Source organism: Neovison vison, chromosome 12 (genome assembly GCF_020171115.1).
Source record: "Neovison vison isolate M4711 chromosome 12, ASM_NN_V1, whole genome shotgun sequence".
Classification (NCBI taxonomy): domain Eukaryota; kingdom Metazoa; phylum Chordata; class Mammalia; order Carnivora; family Mustelidae; genus Neogale; species Neogale vison.
This window is the reverse complement of record NC_058102.1, coordinates 8,087,304-8,108,985: the sequence shown is the minus strand read 5'-3', so window position 1 is coordinate 8,108,985 and position 21,682 is coordinate 8,087,304. Positions and strand designations below refer to the sequence as shown.

The 21,682-nt window shown below is 38.5% G+C and overlaps 1 protein-coding gene across 2 annotated transcripts in view; it reads right to left on the bottom strand.

The window, feature by feature from the left end:
* MRTFA (myocardin related transcription factor A) overlaps positions 1 to 21,213 on the bottom strand; it is a 97,618-nt gene extending 76,405 nt beyond the window's left edge. For both annotated transcript variants that reach the window (XM_044229283.1, XM_044229284.1), the window contains exon 1: positions 20,974 to 21,213. In XM_044229283.1, coding sequence (XP_044085218.1) covers positions 20,974 to 21,019 — 46 coding nt within the window. In that variant the 5' untranslated portion in view covers positions 21,020 to 21,213. The remainder of the gene's footprint in view (positions 1 to 20,973) is intronic.
* Positions 21,214 to 21,682: the final 469 nt, after the last annotated feature.

Genomic DNA, 21,682 nt, shown 5'->3' with positions numbered 1-21,682 from the left:
AGTACATATGAGTCACCCAGATGTCCAGGTAGGAAGAATGAGTGGATTAAATGAACCCAGAGCCCAGGAAGTAAGCTGGGGTTAGAGATACAGATGCAGACATCCTGAGTAAGTGGTAGCTGAAACCACATACTAGGATGAGATTGCTGGAGAGAATGTGCAGACTGAGGAGAAAAAAGGGTCAAGGACTAATGCTGGAAAATACATTTGAGGGACAGGAAGAAGAGAAGACTGCAAAAAGACTGAATAGTATACAGAGAGGCAGAAGGCAAGCTGGAAAAAGAACAGTATCTCCAGTTTACCTGCCCAGGATCTGAATACCTTTCCTATTTGGGGGAAATTCCAAGATCGGGGGAGGCAGGCCCTCTTCCTAGTACAGAAACTGAAGAGGAACATCCCTCTCAGCCTCTTGGCCTCTAGCTCATAAATATGACCCAAGTCTGGCCAAACAGACCCTCCTATCTAGAACCCTGAAAATTGGGGGAATGACACAAAGGTTGAAAATACAACCAGAAATTATTCATGGCACAGTGGCAAATGTCTATTGGTGGCAGTGCCAGTGGCACCAAGTGTTTGTGGGACATCAAGACAGCAACAGTAGCAGCAGAGAAGGTCCAGTGAGCAGAGCCAGTGAGAGTCCTCAGCAGACTGGTCCCATGACACGTTCTTCTGTGTGCTGCCTCACTCAATTTCTGCTCATTTCTTCTTAAGACTGTGTGGTACACAATACTCTTCCCAAAAATGTATTTTATGCCTAAATTAGCCAAGATTACACAAAGAACCCTGAACACAGAATGAGGAGAGAACATCAAATAGGGTCAAATGGTAAAGAAAGGTCAGGTAAGAGGAAGCCTAAAATGGGCCTCCTGCATAGGCTAACTAGCAGCTCAGCTGGTGATCTTGGGGAAACTGTACGCATGTTATTTCATTCCATCCTTCTGTGGAAAATAAAGCAAGTACTACATCTTTATTTTAATGATAAAAAAAATGAGGCTAAAAGACACTAAGAGGATTGCTTAAGGTCAGAGAGTTCTTACTATCTAATGTTGCCCTCAAGAAAGTTACTTTATGAATCTTCATGAAAGGAGATCTTAAATGTCAATACTAATTCTTTATACCATGTGTCAACTGAAACTGATGATGACCACACAGACTTCTCAATCCTAGACTTCCAGCTTCTGTAATTTTGGTAATATAAGAGGATCTTAGTAAAAGCACTAGGATCAATGTAGACAACCACCCAGAAACACACTTCAAGGAGCATAAGGCTCCTTGCCACCAACCTTCCACAGCTCATTCGGGGTGCTGTGGTCACTACTTAAAGAATACATCATCAGCAACAAGAAGTCTTCTATCCCTGACCATGAGAACCACTGTGGGAATGGGAGGCTGAGAGCTTTCAAAAGAAGATGATTATTTCTCAACTTCATTCCTTTGGGATATGTCACAGCCAGGAAGGGAGAAATTGGAAAAAGCAGCTTTCACAAGCTGCCAAATCCATGTCCTAGTCCCAGGGGATAATTAGCCAATAAGGTTTTGTGGAGTTGATGTAATGCTGGCAGAGGCTAATGTTTTATGGTTGAACATGTAGCCTCTTGATATTTAGCTACGGGGCTGAAAGGATGACATCCTGAAAGGCCAAGAAACTCAAACATATAACACCACCACTTAGCAATTTGCATCTTAAAAGTAATTTCTAAACTTAAACGACCCATCTTTTTCATGAATAGTTTACAAGAGCATTTGTTAAACTGTAAATTTTCTGAACCTAAATTTCTAAATCTCTTTTACTAGAAAAAGAAAATTTTAAGCACCTCCAACAAACAAAGACAATTTAGAAAGCTTAAAGTAACAAAAGAAAAGAAATCAGAAGAAAGGGAAGTTTTCCAAGAAATAAAGTTTGTTTGTGGGATTTTAATCCCACTACCAGCATACCAAGTTTAAAACTGTCTGACGTCTTTATGAAAACAATTTGTGAGACTGAGACATTAAGCCAAGAGCTTTCCGGAGCACCACATATCTCACCGAAAACTGTCAATCTTCACCTTGAAAGTACTCTGAGATGAAGAAAGCAGTGGGCAGGGAACACAGCACAGAGACACTAACACTGTTGGTTTGAGCTTGAGCTATTAAATTTCAAAATGAACACCTGCCATTTTAATGAAAACTGATAAGTCCTCTGACTTAAATATGCCACAATGATCTCCCAAAGCCTGAAACAAAACTAGTATATTAAAAAGAAAACATTTAAGTCTCTAACTAATGAGCTGAACCACACAGTGCTCCCAAATATGTACTAGCTCCTTACTCGAAACAGGAAAAAATTTTTGGTTCAACCCCAGACATATACCCAGTGACAGGCATAGAATACTCCCCCTAGTTTATATAGCTCGACATTTCACAAAAATTGAGAATGACTTTTCTCAAAATGAATGAGGGAGAGGGAGAGCTGGTACCAAAAAAAGATGACCCTCTACATTTTATAAAGGAACCAGAGGGTCATCCATTAGCAGGATGGTCTGTACTTGCTCTACGAGAAACAGGGTTGGAGCACCTGAATACTGAATGTTCCGGGAGTGGTTTTCTTCTTCCCAGTCGCTCCAGTATTTCATGTTCGTATCAGTCATTCACCAACATACATTTAATCAGTAATTTCGCATCAAGCTAAACAGATGCTGGATATAAAATAGTAAAACAAAATTAACAGTACCAGGGGGGAGGCTGGCTGGCTCAGTTGGAGGAGCATTAGACACTTCATCTCAGGGTCTATGAGTTCGAGCCCCATGTAGGATATAGCGATCACTTCAATAAATAAAAAAAATTAAAAGCAAAAAAAGAGTAACAGGCAGATACATTCTTCACAGAGTTTATAATCTACTGAGGGAAATACCCACTGAACAAAAGAATCCCATAAATAAACATATAATCTCAAAGTATACGTACATGAAGAATGAGAAAAAATGAAAATAACCAGAGGGGAATGGGGGGAGGTGGCTGAAAAGGGGAGGAGAGGCAGGGCATCTCGGAGACCTATGGATAATAGGATAATAAATAAAGCAGATGGGAAATAGGAGAGAGAGAAGGAAGGAAAGGTAGATAAAACCCAGAAAACCAAAGGGAAAAGGGTGGTAGAGAGGGTGATTAAGGAGGTAAGCTGGTAAAACTAAGCACACTGGGAAACTTACTATTCCAAGAGTACGAGTGTCGACTGCAGAACTGGGTATTACCTAAGCTCTTACTCTGAACTACCTAAAATGAAATATGATCCCTATGCAAGTGGGGACCTTGTGTTTTACAGGGTTCTCAAACACCTTTCAAGTAATACCTAGAAAATTCTATGAGTACATCAAAAATAGACTTCTTTTTCAAATTAATCAAGGTTTTTCTAAAAACATTCACCCTGCCACGTTAGTTGGGATTAAACATAAAGTTAGCAACACTGAGAGAGTTGACCAAAAGCCTAACTGCAAGGGGATCTTCAGGATAAAGTTAATGGAAAAGAATAAAAAATAAAAATAAAGTTAATGGGAGAATATTTGCAAACATCTCATGGACAGACTTCAGCAGACGTAAAACTCACCTTTTAAGAAGTCCTAAAAGCTCTGTACTACAGAGCTCAGCAGGAAAGGGAGAAGGAGGCAAGGGACCTTTTTCTTAACAGAGCCAACAAGGACCTTCACATGGAAAATGTTCCTACTCTAAAGATATACAGGTTTAAATTTACTTCCTATCCACAGAAACTATTCGCTACATCGGAAAAAATTTCTAATGCACATTTATGGCAAGACACTCAAGAGGTTTTGCTTAGTTTCAAACATATGACACTAGTTTTTTGGCCATGGGTAGAGAGTCAGAAATCTTACTATGCTGTAATTCAAAACAGCATCCTTTCCAATCTTCGTGAACAGGTACAAGACTCACTGTTAAAAGCACATAAACTTTCTAAATAGGGTTAACTGTAGAGAAAAGGTCATCCCTATGCAGAAAGGAAGTCAAGGACAACAGAATTTAAGACAAGCATTACAGGGGTGCCTGGGTGGCTTAGTCGGTTACTCATCTGCCTTTGGCTCAGGTCATGATCTCAGGGTCCTGGGATCGAGCTCTGTGGCTGGTTCCCTGCTCAGTGGGGAGTCCGCTTCTCTCTCTCCCTCTGCCCTCCCCTTCCCTCACTCGTGCTCTCAAATAAATAAAAATCCCTTCAAAAAAAAAAAATACAAGTATTATAAAAGACAAGGAGGTTAAAGGTTTTTTGTTGTTGTTTTTAATGGTTATGTCACAGAATTCTGGGAAGAGGGATAAGGAAGGAAGAGAAGGGGGCAAAAAATATAGGTAGGCCAAGTACTCCAAGAACAGGACAAAGGAAGTTAGATAAGTTGGGTAGGCTGTCAGGAGATACTATATACATTTGGAGGATAAAAGGATTTGAAACTCCCGTTGAAAACAATATAATGTGGTGATGAAGAGCAGAGTTTCTGAAGCCAGACCACCTAGGTGCAATCTAAGCTCTACCACTTACCAGGTGTGTGGCACTGACCGAGTTCCTTATCCACTTTGCCCTTCAATTTCAGTATTTGTAAAATGGGATAGTAAGAGCATCCATCTTACATAGTTGCTGCAAACATTAAAAGAGTTAATATATGTAAGGAGCCTGGAACACTGTGGCACATGGTAAATCCTACTTGAGTGCTGGCTACTATTATGTTATTTTAAATATATTTTCATGTTTTTGTTGGAATTCTCACAAAATCCACTTAGAATTCCATACTCTAGAAATATGCCTCTGAATGTTTTGGGATTTGTCTTTGCATTTTCCTGTTTGGTCTCTACTAGTTTCTAATGGTTCATTTTTATTTTATTTTATTTTTTAAAAGATTTATTTATTTATTTGACAGATTACAAGTAGGCAGAGAGGGGGGTGGGAGGCAGGCTCCCCGCCAAGCAGAGAGCCCGACGTGGGGCTCGATCCCAGGACCCTGGGATCATGACCTGAGCCGAAGGCAGAGGTCTTAACCCACTGAGCCACCCAGGCACCCCAACTAATGGTCCATTTTTAAAATATAAGGCTGTCTCACAGCAATCAGGCAAGAAAAAGAAACAAAAGGCATCCAAATCCATTAAGGAAAAAGTAAAACTTTCACTATTTGCAGATGGCATGATACTACACAAAGAAACCCTACAGACTCCACCAAAAAACTATTAGAACCGATAAATGAATTCAGTAAGGTCACAGGATACAAAATCAATATACAGACATCTGTTGCATTTCTATACACTAATAATGACATAGCAGAAAGAGAAATAAAGAAAAAAATCTCATTTACATATGCACCAAAAATAATAAAATACCTCGGAAGGAACTGAACCAAGGAGGTGAAAGATCTGTACTCTGAAAATTATAAAATACCAATGAAAGAAACTAAAGATGACACAAATGGAAAGATATTCCATGCTCGTGGATTAGGAAAACAAATCCTATTAAAATGTCCATACTACCCAAAGCAATCTACAGATTTAGTGCAATCCTTACCAAAATACCAACATTCTTCACAGAACTAGAACAAATAATCCGGAAATTTGTATGGAACCTTTAGCCAGAATAGCTAAAGCAATCTTGAAAAAGAAAAACAAAACTGGAGGTATCACAATCTCAGATTTCAAGATACACTATAAAGCTGCAGTAACTAAAATAATATGGGGGCATGTAGGTGGCTCAGTTGGTAGGTGGCTCAGTTGGTCCTGGGATGGAGACCCACATTGGGATCCCTGCTCTTTGGGAAGCCTGCTTCTCTCTCTCCCTCTGCCTGCTGCTCTTCCTGCTTGTGCTTCTCTCTGTCAAATAAACAAATAAATAAATAAAATCTTCTTAAAAAATGAAAAAAAAAAAAAAGTATGGTCCTGGCACAAAAACAGAGGCGTAGATCAATGGAACAGAATAAAGAACTCAGAAATAAATTGACAACCATATGGTCTATTAATCTTCAACAAAGGAGGCAAGAATGCAATGGGAGTGGTATCAAATAAAGCCTTGACAGGGCCCTGAGCCACTGCTGGTTTGAGGGAAAAAAAAAAAAAAAAAAGAATATGCGATGGGAATAAGATAGTCTCTTCCACAAAAGGTGTTGAGAAACCTGGACAGCTACAAGCAAAACAATGAAACTGGACCACTTTCTTACACCATACACAAAAATAAACTCAAAATGGACTAAAGACCTAAATGTGAGACCTGAAACTATAAAAACCCTAAAAGAGCAATTTCTCAGTAATTTCTCTGACATCAGCCAGAGCAACATTTTTCTAAATATGTCTAAGGCAAGGGAAACAAAAGCAAAAATAAACTATTGGGACTACATAAAAATAAAAAGCTTCTGCAAAGAAAAGGAAACAACCAATAAAACTAAAAGACAACCTGCTGAATGGGAGAAGATATTTGCAAATGACATCTCCAATAAGGAATTAGTATCCAGGGCGCCTGGGTGGCTCAGTGGGTTAAGCCGCTGCCTTCGGCTCAGGTCATGACCTCAGGGTCCTGGGATCGAGGCCCGCATCGGGCTCTCTGCTCGGCAGGGAGCCTGCTTCCTCCTCTCTCTCTGCCTGCCTCTCTGCCTACTTGTGATCTTGCTCTGTCAAATAAATAAATAAAATCTTTAAAAAAAAAAAAAAGGAATTAGTATCCAAAATATGTTAAAAAAAAAACTTATAAAACTAAACACCCAAATAATCCTATTAAAAAATGGGCAGAAAACACAAACAGACATTTTTCCAAAGAAGACATGCAGATGGCCAACAGAAAAATGAAAAGAGGCTCACTATCACTAATCATCAGGAAAATGCAAATCAAAACCACAATGAGGCAGCACCTCACACCTGTCAGAATGGCTAAAATCAAAACACAAGATGTAACAAGTATTGGCGAGGAGGTGGAAAAAAGTATCCCTCATGCACTGTTGGTGGGAATGCAAACTGTGCAGCCACTGTGGAAAACAATATGAGGTTCCTCAAAAAATTAAAAATAGAATCACACTATAATCCAGTAATCACACTACTGGATATTTACCCAAAGAATACAAAAACACTAATTCGAAATGATATATGTACCCCTATGTTTATTGCAGCATATTCAAAAATAGCCCAATTATGAATGCAAGCATCCACTGACAGACGAATGGATAAAGAGGATGTGGTATACATAGATACAGTGGAATATTAGCTGTATAAAAGAACAGAACCTTGCCATTTGCAACATCATATATGGATCTAGAGGGTTCAATGCTGAGTCAAATAGATCAGTCAGAGAAAGACAAATACTGTATGACTTCACTCATATGTGGAATCTAAGAAACAAAACAAAGAAAAAAAAGGACAAATAAAAAAATGGGCTCTTAAGTACAGAAAACTGGAGGTTCCCAGAGGGGAGGCTGACAGAGGGATGGGTAAAACAGGTGAAGCGGGTGAAGAGTACACTTTCCATGATGAGCACGAACTAATGTATAGAATTGCTCAATCACTGTGATGTACACCTGAAGCTAATATAACACTGTACGTTAATTGTACTGGTACTGGAATTAGAAAAAAAATATATATGGCTATCTTGGTTATGTTTAAGGGAAATAATAGATCTGTCCACCTGTAGGGCAGAATTTTCAATAGGAAACACTCTTCCCAGGGTTAGGTATTGTCAGGCCCAAGAACTGAGTGAGGGCAGGGGAAGGAAACCTCAGGCAGAAAATTCAGAAACCAACTAACAAAGCTGGTTTTTCTAACTTAGAAATTATCTCCCAAAACTGTTCCCTTGAAGGGTTTTGTGCAATACAGCACATTTCCTCACAACAGATCAGGGGCTGGGAGACAGGGATGGGTGCAAGTGGGAAAGAAGTTCACACACTTGTTTGGTTTTATTTTAAGTATTACCTAGCTGTGCTACCAACTATTCTCCTTTTGCTTACTTCCTTCAAGAGTGATTTTAACTCCAATCTCCTGGTGCCCAAATTAGCTCTGGGTACTCCAGAGTGGAGGTGAAAGGCAATCAATCTGGTATGTTATACCCAACGGAACATTCTTCTGTTGCACATAAAAGGAAAACAGCAGTACAAACCAACAGAATGTTCCATAAACTTAACAAAAATTACAACAATTACACCCACTCATAGTTTTGAAAAGAGGAGCAACAGAATCATACTAATTCAAAGCACAAGAGTGTAGTATGACTGAAACTGATCAATCTAATTTCACTTTGTAAATTGACTAGGTGGAAAAGAGTAAAAGAAATTAGCAACAGAAGTCAGAGTCCTTGGGTTAATTTTCCTAACAGTTGTTAAGCCTTACATTATAAGAGATAAGCTAAAGATCACTTAAAGCTTATAACAATTAGAGATAATTTTGTAAGTTTTAAAAATCAATTTTAGTTTAATTTAGATATAATAAACTTCGCCCATTTTAAGCATGCAGTTCAATGCGTTTTAACAAATGCATACACCTGCACAACTACTATGACAATAAAGACATACAACATTTTCAGCCCCTCAAGTTCTCTTATACCCTTTTGCAGTTAACTTCTCTACTTCCGGCCCCAAGCAACAACTGATCTCCTGTCTGACACTCCAGAGAAACCTGCGTTTTTTTCTTATACAATTTTTAAAATTGAGACAGAATTCACATACCACTCAATTCACATATTCAAAGTGTATAATCCAGTAGTTTCTAGTACACTCTCAAAGGTGTGCAACCATCACTGTCTAATTCTAGAACATTTCCATTACCTCCCCACAAAACCCCTTATCCTTTAGCAGCCAGCCAAACCCCATCCCATCCCCCCAACACCAGGCCCTGACAACCAATGGTACATTTTCTATCTCTATGAATTTACCTATTCTGGACATTTCATATAAGTGCAATTTTACAGTACGTGGCCTTTTATGTCTCTCTTCTTTCATTTGGCATAGTATTTCCAAGGTTCACCCATTTTATAGACTTTATCTGTACTTAATTCCTTTTTATGGCTGAGTAACATTCCATTGTAAAGATCTAGCACATTCTGTTTATCCATTTATTGACTGATGGACACTTGTGTTGTTTCCTTATTTGGCTAACACCACTACAAGTTTTTGTGCGGATGAATGTATTCAATTTTCTTGAGTACACATCTAGGAGTGGAAGTGCTGGGTCACAGGGTAATTCTATGCTTAATTTTTTGAAAAGCTGCCAAACTGTCTGCATTTTTCAAGTAAACTTTCTATGTTGAAGTAATTATAGATTCACATGCAGTTACAAAAAATAATACAGAGAGATCCCATGTTTCCTTTGCCCAGTCCCCTCCAATGACAACTTCCTGCAAAACTATAGTGCAACATTACAACTAGGATACTGACATTGATAGAGTCAAGATACAGAACATTTCCAACACTACGAGGGTTCCTCATGCTGACCTTTTATAACCACATCTACTTTCCTCCCAGCCCCCCCGGTCTTTAGCCCCTGACGACCATCAATCTGTATCCCTATCCATAATTTTATCATTTCAAAAATGTCATACAAATGGAATCATACAATACATAACCTTTGGAATTGGTTTTTTCACTCAGCATAACTCTCTGGACAATCACCCAGGGTGTTTTATGTATCAATAGTTGGTCTATTATTATTATTATTATTATTACTGAAAAGGATACTGGAGTCTGTATTTTTAAGAATATTATATAAATGCTATAAGCCAGTATGTACTCATTTGAGTACAGCTTCTTACATTCAGCATGTTTTTGAAATTTGTCCATGTTTTAGAATATATCAGTAGTTTGTTCATTTTTATTGCTACTAATTTTTCACTTTATGGATATACCACAATTTATCCATTCATCTGTTGATGGACATCTATGTTCTTTCCAGTTTGGAATCACTAATAATAAAGCTGATATCAACCTTCATGTGCAAATGTGAATGTTTCCATTTCTCTTGGGTAAAGACTTAGGAGTAGAACTGCTGCGTCATGTAATAAATACGTTTAACTTTGTAACAAATGCCAAATTTCTTTTCCAAAGTGTTTTCCAAAAGTGATTATACCATTTTATATTTCACCAGCAGTGTATGAACTCCCATTGCTCTGTAGCCTTGTCAAGACTTGGTATTGCCAGTCTTTTTAATTTTAATCATTATAGTGGGTAGGTACTGGTGTCTCACTGTAAAATTTATTTTATTTACTTATTTTTAAAGATTTTACTTATTTATTTGACAGATAGAGATCACAAATAGGCAGAGAGGCAGGCAGAGAGAGGAGGAAGCAGGCTCCCCGCCAAACAGAGAGCCTGATGCCCTAATGCCCTGATGCCCCGATGCTATAGGACCCTGGGATCATGACCTGAGCCAAAGGCAGAGGCTTTAACCCACTGAGCCACCTAGGCACCCCTCACTGTGGTTTTAATTTGCATTTCCCTGATGGTCAATGATGTAGAGCATCTTTTCATATGCTTATTGGCCATTTCCGTACTTTCTGAAGTGTCTGATCAAGTCTTTTCCCATTTTCTTTTTTTTTTTAATATTTTATTTATTTATTTGACAGACCGAGATCACACGTAGGCAGACAGGCAGGCAAAGAGAGAGAGAGAGGAGGAAGCAGGCTCCCCGCAGAGCAGAGAGCCCGATGCGGAACTCGATCCCAGGACCCTGAGATCACGACCTGAGCCAAAGGCAGAGGTTTAACCCAATGAGCCACCCAGGCGCCCCCTTTTCCCATTTTCTTTCTTTTTTGGGGGGGGCGGGGTGCAGAGGTTATCTTGTTATTTGAGTTCTAAGAATTCTACAAGTCCTTTGACAGACGCACCTAAATATTTTCTCCCATTCTATAGCGCGTCTTTTAATTTTCTCAACAACGTACAAAATGGAATTAAACAAAAATTAAAAAGTATTTAAACCTGATAAGGTCCAATTTAAGAGTTGTTCTTTTGGGGTGCTTGGATGGCTCAGTGGGTTAAAGCCTCTGCCTTCAGCTCAGGTCAAGATCCTGGGGTCCTGGATCAAGCCCCGCATCAGGCTCTCTGCTCAGCGGGGAGCCTGCTTCCTCCTCTCTCTCTGCCTGCTTCTCTGCCTATTTGTGATCTCTGTCAAATAAATAAATAAAATATTTAAAAACAAAAAAGAGTTTTTCTTTTATAGTTCATTACCTTTTGTGTCCTTTAGCTTTCACATTTAGGCCTATGACCCATTTCAAGTGAATTTTTGCATATGGTATGCGAAAGGGGTCAATTTGAGGGGAGTACAGAGTTAGCCCAGTTCTTTCAGCATTCTTTGTTGAAAAGTTTCCTTTCCTGAATTATAGACTTGTATTTAAATAAGAGATATAAAGAAAAATAACATTACTTTTAAATACTCAAAACCACTGTCATCTCAGCAGAACAGGAGATTACCACACCTTCCCCCAAACTCCTGTGCCTTCCCACTTCAGGGAGCACAGGTCTATTGCAGCAAGCTCACCTGGTTCAGAGAAGAAGCAGTTTAACTTCCAGACAAGTAACATCTTCTTCTGAAGCTATTCATGAGCTCACAAAAAGGAAAAGAGACATAAGCCCCCACCATTTTCCCACAATGTTGTGAGGCATATTAGATATATTCTCGTAACTGTTCAGTATGATTTCAACCAACATCAACAGAAACAACTAGCAATATAGCTTTCAGCAACACAGAGGGGTAGCACAGGAGGTATCAAGAGCAGCGCTCTGAAAGTCAGGACATGGGGAACCCAAGCTATGTGATCTAGGTAAGTCGCTTAACATTCTTAGCTCCCAGTTTGCTCATCTGTAAAATGAAGAATCATCTTCAAGATCCCTTTTCAGGTAAACGTTCTAGAATGCCAAGGAGAAACCTATTTGTTCTTTCTCTCAAAAGTCAAGGAAAAATGGCTAAGAAAGTGGAAAATTGTGAACATTCTCAGATGCAGAATACTGTACTGGAAGCAAGTTTTCTTCTTTTTTTTTTTTTTGTTTCCTATTTTATCCAATGCTTTCATACTAAGTACACATCATACAATTTTTTCAACCACTGCATTATCATCTTCTCATTTTTATCATTTTTGAATAGTGCTTCCTATCCAGGAAATATACCAACAAGTCAAAGTCAATAAAAATGTCTGTTGAAATAATACTTCTCAACTTTGACATGCACTTAAAGACACTGTTCAAATGAGGCTTTGGACTGTATGTGCTGGGGAGCCTGAGACTGTGCATGCCCTAACAAGCTCCCAGGTGATACAGATGCTGCTAGTCCTTGGAACACACTTTGAGTAACAAGGTGTTAGAAGATGGAGGTCACAGTTTCTGTTTGGGCAGCCTAATTAATGTTAACACTGTAAGTTTCAATACTCTCTACGCAACCAAATATTTTATAAATTAGTCTTACAGCACTGATTTGAGAAATATAATTTAACTGATTCTCAAAAGAGTAAACTAAGATAACAGTTCACAAAATCAAGGTCCACTCAATTAACATTTTAATTCTTCATCAAGGGCTCCAGGTCCTATTTACAAGATAAAGATGAGGCAACAGGAGTTTTGCCTTTCTGATAAAGAACAGATACTGTAAAGAGGATTTCACATGTACCCTAGGGTCAAAGAACAAAATACATAATGAAGATGCACTATCAAATAATTAAAACATTTTATGCTAATGCCATTATTAAATGCCTAGAGAACTCAGATTCTTCTTACCATCAAAAACAAAAAAATGACTTAGTGTGTTTTTGGTTTATAAAAACTTCAGAAAGGTTCAGCAAATTGAGAGTAATTAAGCATGCACAAGAAGGATCTATAGCTCTGCCAAGAACATGGTCTAATATAAACACTGCAAAGATCAATTTCAATAAATCTTACAAAATAGAAACAAAGACAAAAAATGTAAAAAGGATTTATACAAAGTAGACTGGTCACAAGGAACAGTTTAATGGGATGGAGTGCCTCCTTAGCATGCATTGTTTGGTCAATGCAGTGCTCTGACTTCAGAAGTCCCAAATCAGTTTCAGTTCCAAATCCAAGATACTACACTTTCAGCCATTTTCTTCCTCTTATAACTAACTGTACCTACATGTACACACACACACACACACACACACACTTAAATATGGCTTTTATTTAAATACAACAGAAATGTATGCTTATGATAGAAAATCACATAGAGGAAAACAAAGACAAAAAAGACCCTTATGAAATCTTATTACTCAGCAACAGCTACTAATATTCTAGTATATATCCTTACATCCATTTTTAAAGGATTAAATGGATAAACAGTAAATATTTTCCCACATCTTTAAATAATCTCATGACTACATTAGTTTCCAATCACATGAGTGCACTGTGAGTTATTTAACCAATCTCCTACTGTTAAAATTTTGGTTTCTGTTTGTTTTAGGTTTTTTTACTACTATAAATAATACTGCTATAAACATCCTTATACATAAATCTTATATCTTCTATAATTTCCTAAGAACAAATTCCCAGAAGTCTTTCAAGTTTAAAGAAGAAACATTTTTTTAAAAGTTCCTAAGAGTTGCCAAATGTCAAACATTTGTAGCACGTTGTCAGAATGTACAGGAAGAAATAAAAAACTATCTGCATTTAAAAGTGTTCAAAATCCCAACAACAAAAGACAAAAATAACCACAATAACATAAAAACATAAAGCACTTACTATATGCCAGAACCTTTATAACCATTTTACATATATTAACTCATTTAATACTTATAACAACTATCTAGGGTTGGCACAATTACTGTTGCCATTATCATTATTATTATTACTATTTTATAGATGAGATAGCAGGCACAGGGAAGCTAAGTAGTTTGTCCAAAGTCACACAGTTAGTTAGGGGCAGAGCTATGAAACCTGGGTTCCAAAGTCTTAACTCTTAACTCTCAAAACACTACACCTACTCTTCTGGAACTCTGATGTCACAATTCCTTTACCCTCTTATAGTTACTGAGAACTTCAAAGAGCTTTTATGTGGATTATATCCATCAGTATATTTCAGGTAAGAAATTAAAACTGAAAAAATTTTAAATATTTGTTACTTCTTTACAAATTTTTTTAAAGATTTATTTTTATTTGAGGTGGGGTGTGGGGAGAAGGAGCAGAGGGAGAAGGACAAGTAGACTTCATGCTGAGCTCAGACCCCAAAACAGGGCTCAAGGATCCCGAGACCATGCGTGAACCAAAATCAAGAGTCAGATGCTTAACTAACTGAGCCACAGGGAGCCCCTGAAATATTATTTCTTTAAAAAATAACAATAAACCTACTACGTTGACATGCTTCTATGAAAAACATGATGATTTTCCAAACTGAGAAAAAGTAGTAAAAAGAGTACAACCATTTTACCATTTTTGCAAATCTCTCTAATGTATAATTTACTAAAAGACAGCTGAATTTTCCTATATACTGCATTCAACCTGTTGAGATACCATACATCATGTAGTTCTGAAAAACTACAGTGTTCACTCATGAGGACAACGTACAGGTAAATAGTATTTTAATATAAATGTATAAAAAGCCTTCTTCTTGCACCTACAGAAAAGGTCTCAGGAACACCTAGGGGTTTCCCAGACCACACTCGGAGAACTACTGCACCAGTTAGTATAGTGCCTACTACACGAAACAGGTGAAAGGCCTGGTCTCAGGAACATAATCTGCCTAAGGGCACTCACGGAAGGCCCAAGTAAGCGATGTCTCAACAAAGACCTGAAGGAAGTGAGCGAGCAAGCCACGAGGCTACCCAGTAAAAAGTGCCCCAAGTGGAAGGACTATCATCAAGTACAGAAGCCCTGAAAGAGGAGCATTCCTTAAGGTATGCAGGGGCAGCGAAGAGAGTGGTAAGGCTGGGACAGGTCAAGCGAGGGAAGAGGAACAGATGCGGTCTGAGAGTTACAGAGCCGCGGACAGATCACATAGACTCTGCAGGCACTACAAGGACTTGGGCTTTTCCTGTGAATGAGAACCACTAGAAGGTTTTAAGTGAGAAGGAAGCTGATCTGACTTTCATTTTAAATGGAAAATATAAGTCACTAGGGCTTAAAGTAAAAAACCTGAATAGAAACATCAGTTCCATCTCTTACTGTGTGTCCTGAAGCCTCTCTGAGCTTCAGTTTCCTCCTTTGTAATATGTGAAGACACAGAGACCTCAAAGAGGTGTTGTCAAGATCAAATAAGGTAATACACATAAAACACTTTAACTATTTCATGACTAAGTTTATTTTCACTATGTAATTGACATGTATTCCTCTTTGCTAGGCCCTCTATACCTACCCAATTTCTGCAGCCACCTCCCCATTTATGTGACTGCTGTGAGATTAAGGATGCCCCAGGCCCCTGAAACTATGAGTTCTGCTGGAAAATGCCCTTGAGCTTGTTGAGAGAAAGGCAGAGAAAGATATTTCTTGTTGTTAATGGCAAAGCAAGGGTTTTTAGTCTTTTTTTCCTTGTTATTATAAAAAAAATCCTTTCAAAAACAATGCATGTGGTAATCATAAAAATGAAGTTCCAAAAAAAACAAGACTGTATGAAACTCATCTTTATTTCATTTGGCACTGATTTAATAAAGCTAAAACTGTGGCTCATGGTCTTGACAGTTTGCCTCATACAAAAGGAAACAAAAAGGAGGAAAAAAGATAGAGACAAACAGATGAATTCAAATGCCTTTGATCTGGGTCCTAACTCTACAGGGATCCCAGATAAATCAGTGAGTCAGAGAAAAGGCAGTAAGATGTAATCCAGAATACTGATGACAAAAGCCGTCTGTCTGCCTACCTGTCTTCTGAGATCACCATCAAGGTATGAGATCATCAACCAGGCCAGAGAAGAAAAAGCCAAGATGGAGACAACCATTGGGCCTGTAGTATCTGACTCCACTCCTCAGGGACAGGTGCTAGACACTCAGGCACTGGTTTTTATCCCCACCGCTTAAGATGCAAGTCAATCTGAGCAGTGATAGAAACCTGCAATGGAAAAACCCAAGGAAAACCAAGATCTCCAGGGAAAATTATGAACAATCTCATATATCAGAGATCTCTGATGGTTTCTTGTAAGTATGTTACAGCACAAAGAGCACAGTCAGGGGAGTAAGGAAATGAATTCTCCTTCCATCTCTGTCACTAATTAATTACGTGGCTTCAGGAAATAAATTATCCTCAATGGACTAATTTCCTCACCTGTGACACCTAAGGGTTCCTCAAGCTCTAAAATCCCTTGAATATAAACAAACTTGTGTTTTTTTAAAAGCCCACATTAATATTTAGATTAATAGGAGATTCTAAAGAATCTTAAAAGTTCTGAAGTTTTTCACCAGCTCTTATAGATCCCTGAGTGACATGAACCCAAACAAGGGGCCCTTCATTGTGAACAGAAGTTAACCTATTACCAAAAACGGCAAAAGTTATTTGTCCGCCATCTTCCTTCAAGCTTATTTTTATGAATTACTACTCCCCTACTTCCAACCTGAACTATTATAAAATATACAGTTTAGAGGCAAATTAGAATAATCAGGGATCTAGAAGTTAAAGAAATATGCAAGAATTAAGAAGGGGCACCTGGGTGGCTCCATTGGTTAAGTGTCTGACTTCAGCTCAGGTCATGACCTTGGGGTCCTGGGTTTGAGCCCCTCATCAGGCTCCATGCTCAGCAGGGAGTCTGCATGTCCCTCTTCCTCTGCCCCTCCACCCCCCACTCATGTTTTCTCTCTCAAATGAATAAAATCTTAAAAAAAAAAGAATTAAGTATTTAAGCATCACGTGATGAGGGAGTAAATGGACTGAGGAATGCTATTCAATTACCAATATTTTTAAACAGCTTGCATGCATACAAAATATGAAAGATTCAAAAGGCAGATACGGCTAAAAACAAAGAAAACAGTTTTCTAAGGGATAACTCAAAAAGGGCACTAAGAGGACTTCAGTGCATATTGTGCTCCATTTCTAGGGTTGGGTAATGTACCCATGGGTTTATGTACTCTAAATATTGTTGTAATACATACTCTATATGTTCTTTCAATTTATGTGATATTCCATACCATAATAAAATTAGAAGAGAACTCAACTGTTTTGTGGAACAAAAAGAGTCTTCCATCCCAGTTCTCTAGCTCTCCATTCCCCTGCCTTAAAGTAGTTAGTCACTGTTACAAGTTTCTTTTTTTTATTATTATTATTTTTTAAAGATTTTATTTATTTATTTGACAGAGATCACAAGTAGTTAGAGAAGCAGGCAGAGAGAGAGGAAGAAGCAGGCTCCCCACTAAGCAGAGAGCCCGATGCAGGGCTCTATCCCAGGACCCTGGGATCATGACCTGAGCTGAAGGCAGAGGCTTTAACCCACTGAGCCACCCAGGCGCCCCTGTCGCCAGTTTCTTATGATCCTTCCAGACATAACCTATACACAGACAAGCATTGGGGTTTGTCTGGGTCCAGTGTATGGGGGTTGGGGGGGTGCACACATATGTGCACAAAAGAGAAAAAACAGACTCCCTAATTGTGCCTCTTCAAGATCAAGTGTATGTCAAGGGACTAATAAAAACCTAGGGAACTGCCTTAATCCCCTTCACTACAAGGGAACTCTGTCCCACTGTTGTAGAGTTAGAGACTACAAAGACCACACTGGCTAGATACAGGGACAAGGCCTGCCTGGTCAAAGTCTTACATATTTGTTGGCAAGAGCTGAGCCCCCTCATTCCTCTGTTGTAAACTACATCAGTTGGTGCTATGCCCCAACACACCCTTACTCTTAACTTCAAAAATCCCATATATCTATCTCAGATCATTAGTTTTCTAATCATGGTCTAGATAGGTTTGCACAGTGGTGATGGAGGATTTAATCCTCTAATCGTGGCTTGATCAGAACAGTTAGATTTAACAATACATATCACAGGAAGACAGACGGCACACTGCACATCCAAAGATGTGGAAGATTTTCAGTTTTGAAAGCCATGCTTTCAACAGGACCAGCTCTGGGCAAGGACTGGCTAAGGTATGAAATGGTATTTGGAGGATTCTTTTCTTTTCTAGGATTTTTTTTTTAAAGTAATCTCCACACCCAATGTGGGGCTCAAGCTCACCACCCTGACATCAAGAGTTACCTGCTCCACCAACTGAGCCAGCAAGGTGCCCTGGAGGATTCATTTCTTAATGAAAAACAGATTTCAAAAATTTCTGATAAAATCTTGATTTAAAGACTTATGCTATTTAATAGGGGAAGTATGCCAAATGAAATTTTTTCATTTATTAAAAAAAATACTGAGTGTCTACCATGTACCTATATACAGATGAATATAATGCATTTGAGAAGCCAATGATCTAATAATTAGAGAGACAGGTAAAAATGGTAATTAGTCTACATTGTAAAGATGGTGCTGTAGGAACAGAAAGAAGGAAGGGCTGACTCTATTCAGAGAGAAGTCACATAAAGGCAACATCTGAACTGGATCTCAAAGGGTCAGTAAGAGACCATCAGCAGGGGCACCTGGGTGACTCAGTTGGTTAGGCGTCTGCCTTCCACTCGGGGCAAGATCTCAGGGTCCTGGGATCGAGCTCCACATTGGGCTCTCTGTTCAGCAGGGAGTCTGCTTCTCCCTCTCCCTCTGTACTCTCTCTCTTCCTCTCTAATAAATAAAATCTTAAAAGAAAAATGAAAACCGTCAATAAATAAACAACGTACCTTGAAACTTTGCTCTCATACTCAGTAACCTAATGTTTAATATAGGGTAAAGACTGCATCTTGAATCTTGTCTAAAAGAGTTTATTTTTAAAATCTCATTAAATTGTAGTTTCATCTATAAAGTATAGATTCATGGAAATTCAAATATTGTATGTATTGCTAGAATAACCTATGGCTCATACAGTCTAAATGTCTTGACTTTTTTTAAAGTTTTTTTTTTTAATTAAGATTTTTATTTATTTATTTGACAGAGATCACAAGTAGGCAGAGAGGCAGGCAGAGAAGAGAGGAGGAAGCAGGCTCCCTGTGGAGCAGAGAGCCAGATCTGGGACTCGATCCCAGGACCCCGGGATCATAACCTGAGCTGGAGGCAGAGGCTTTAACCCACTGAGCCCTAATGTCTTGACTTTTTAGAAAGAATGATTGGCTTCTAGCTCATCAAGGCTTCATAGTGTGCTTTTTCATTTATCATAAATACAACTGTCATATTACTGTTGCAGTACAGCATAATGACTACAGCTTCAGAAGAAAACCGTAACAATTTTACAAAAATTTTGAGCATTTAGGAAACACACGTACTAGAGAAATCAGTTTGCTGTACCCAGTTTCTCTTCTATGAACACAAGCAAAAGACAGAGGTACACATACATGCTATTTATTCTCTGCAGATCTTTCATTCTACCTGTACCCAACACCCTTGTCAATTTTATCCATACTTGTCTTACATATTATTATCCTCTGAAAGTTTTATGAAGTAGTTTGTCCAACAGATGGGTGGCTAGCCCTGCCCAACATATGTCACATGAAAACCAGCTCTTAGGCAAGACAAGTAAGTCCCTTTCCTTTATCCAGCTGGGAACCACTGAGACCCCCTTAGGGAAAGCAAAAACTCTTTTAACCTTTATGAAGAAAAGTTACTGGACTGAGATAATCTGTAAGCAACAAAGCAATGAAAGAAGGGAGAGAGAGTTCAAATACTAGCTTATATTGCCTAAGATAAAATATCCACTTGCCCACATACAACAGACAACTAGAACACAGAGAAGGGAAACAAAACAAAACAAAACAAACCCCGCGAGTCTGTTTAACTGGGACTTATTTCATCAAAGACAGGTAGGAAACAGTCAGATAATACTATCTTGTTTAGAACACAGAGCTCAACAGATCCGGGAAGAAAAAGGAAAGGCAACAACCTAAAAAGTGTAGCATATATGAACAGAAGAACTCAAATAATAAATGACTCATCATGGTCTTATTTGTAAAACCAGACAAAACAGAATGGTAGCAGTATCTTTCCTCTTTGCCCTTCCCTGTCCATAAAGCCTAAGCTGATAGCATCTGATCCTGTCTTCAGATGGGTATCTGTCTCTTTCAAGATACTATCTAAGTGTTCCCCAAGGAGAACAGTAAGACCAATTCTGCCCGAGACAGTATCTGCCAAAACTAAGCAGCCTATCTCATTCCAATGAGTGAAAGCCAGGGGATGGGAAGAGGCCCGCAAATGCCACTTGTATGAATCTTTCAAGATATGCTCTCAAACAGGAAAACACTACAGACTACATTTTAGCAGAAGTCTAAAAATAACAAAAGAACATTCCCTATTTTTAGATATCGAACTTACAAGTTTCAAAACACTAAAAGTAAAGGAAACCATTAAAAACAAACTGGAATTTTAAACTGTCATAAAAGACATTTCTGAGTTGAGAAAACTGTTTTTAGAGACAGAATTTTAAAAATCCTACATTTTTTCTTTTGACTACTTTCTTGCTCAAACTTCTCCATCTCCAAAACTTAGAGTCCCCATCTTCTGTATTATCAAGAGCATTTCCAAGAACCAAAAGATGATTCAGAAAGGTTATACCACAAAATGAGATAGAAGGAAAATTTTAAAAACATTCTTTCACGAAGAGACATAAAAATAGAGCGTGGACTAGGGATTAAAGACAGTAATGTATAAAACAGCAAAAGCAACTCAATTATCCTATGTTAAAAGCAGTGCTACAGATAATAATAAAACACTTAACTAAAGGGAAATGTTTTCTTCCCCTCATTGAACAGTCTTAAGTCAGTAAACATCTAAAGCAAAGCTATGTCTGAATAACTAGAGTAACCAGAGTTTGCAGCTACAAAAAATTACTAATTATTTTTTACAGCAGAAATATGAACATGCAGTACAGTCACTGGACACTGTATGTTTGCTCCCATCGATCTTCCTCCCATCTCTATCCGATCCTAGTACAGACATACCCAACCTTATTAAAGAAACCTGTGGCAAAATAGAATCGGCAGGAAATACGGAATTACCGGACTGCACAGCCATCATTAACCTCTCGGGTTCCAGTAGAGTCATGACAGATGCTTCTCAGAAACAGCGGCCCACAAATCAATGAAAAAATTCAAAGTCACAGAAGATGTTGTCTTCAGAGGCTACCAAAGCTTTCATAAATTCAGTCTCGTGCCTTATGCTCGGACTGAGAACTCACTCCTCTTCTCAGTGCAGTTAGCAATTCATGCACCCTTCACGCAAGTCAAGATGGCACAGAGTTGAATTACTGCTGACAGGAAACCAAAAGGCGCTCAAGCTAAGCCCTGTGAAGTGTGGTTAGAACAGCGAGCGAGCTCCTCCTCCTTGCTGTTCGTCTCTGGGGGGAGGGGAGAGACATAGAGACCTTCAGAACACAGATCAACTGCTTTTTGCCCCTCTTTTCAGAAAGAGAAGATGAAGTTTTGTTCTAAACCTTCAGCATAAGGGACTTTGCTGCTAATGCAGTTTAGAGCAACAGATTAAACACAAACTAAACTCAATCTTTTGAAACAAACAGCCCAATTACTGACCCATTACTGGGAGGTGGGGATGGGACTTAGGCACATATACATACATGCCTACAGGTGAGTATGGATGGTGACTTAGTTTTCTGAAAAAGAATTCTAGGGGCTTTTTCAGCTGTGATATTTATAGATAACAGGCTAAGGAAGTTGAATATTTAACTACAGAAGCGCAATTATTTCTCCA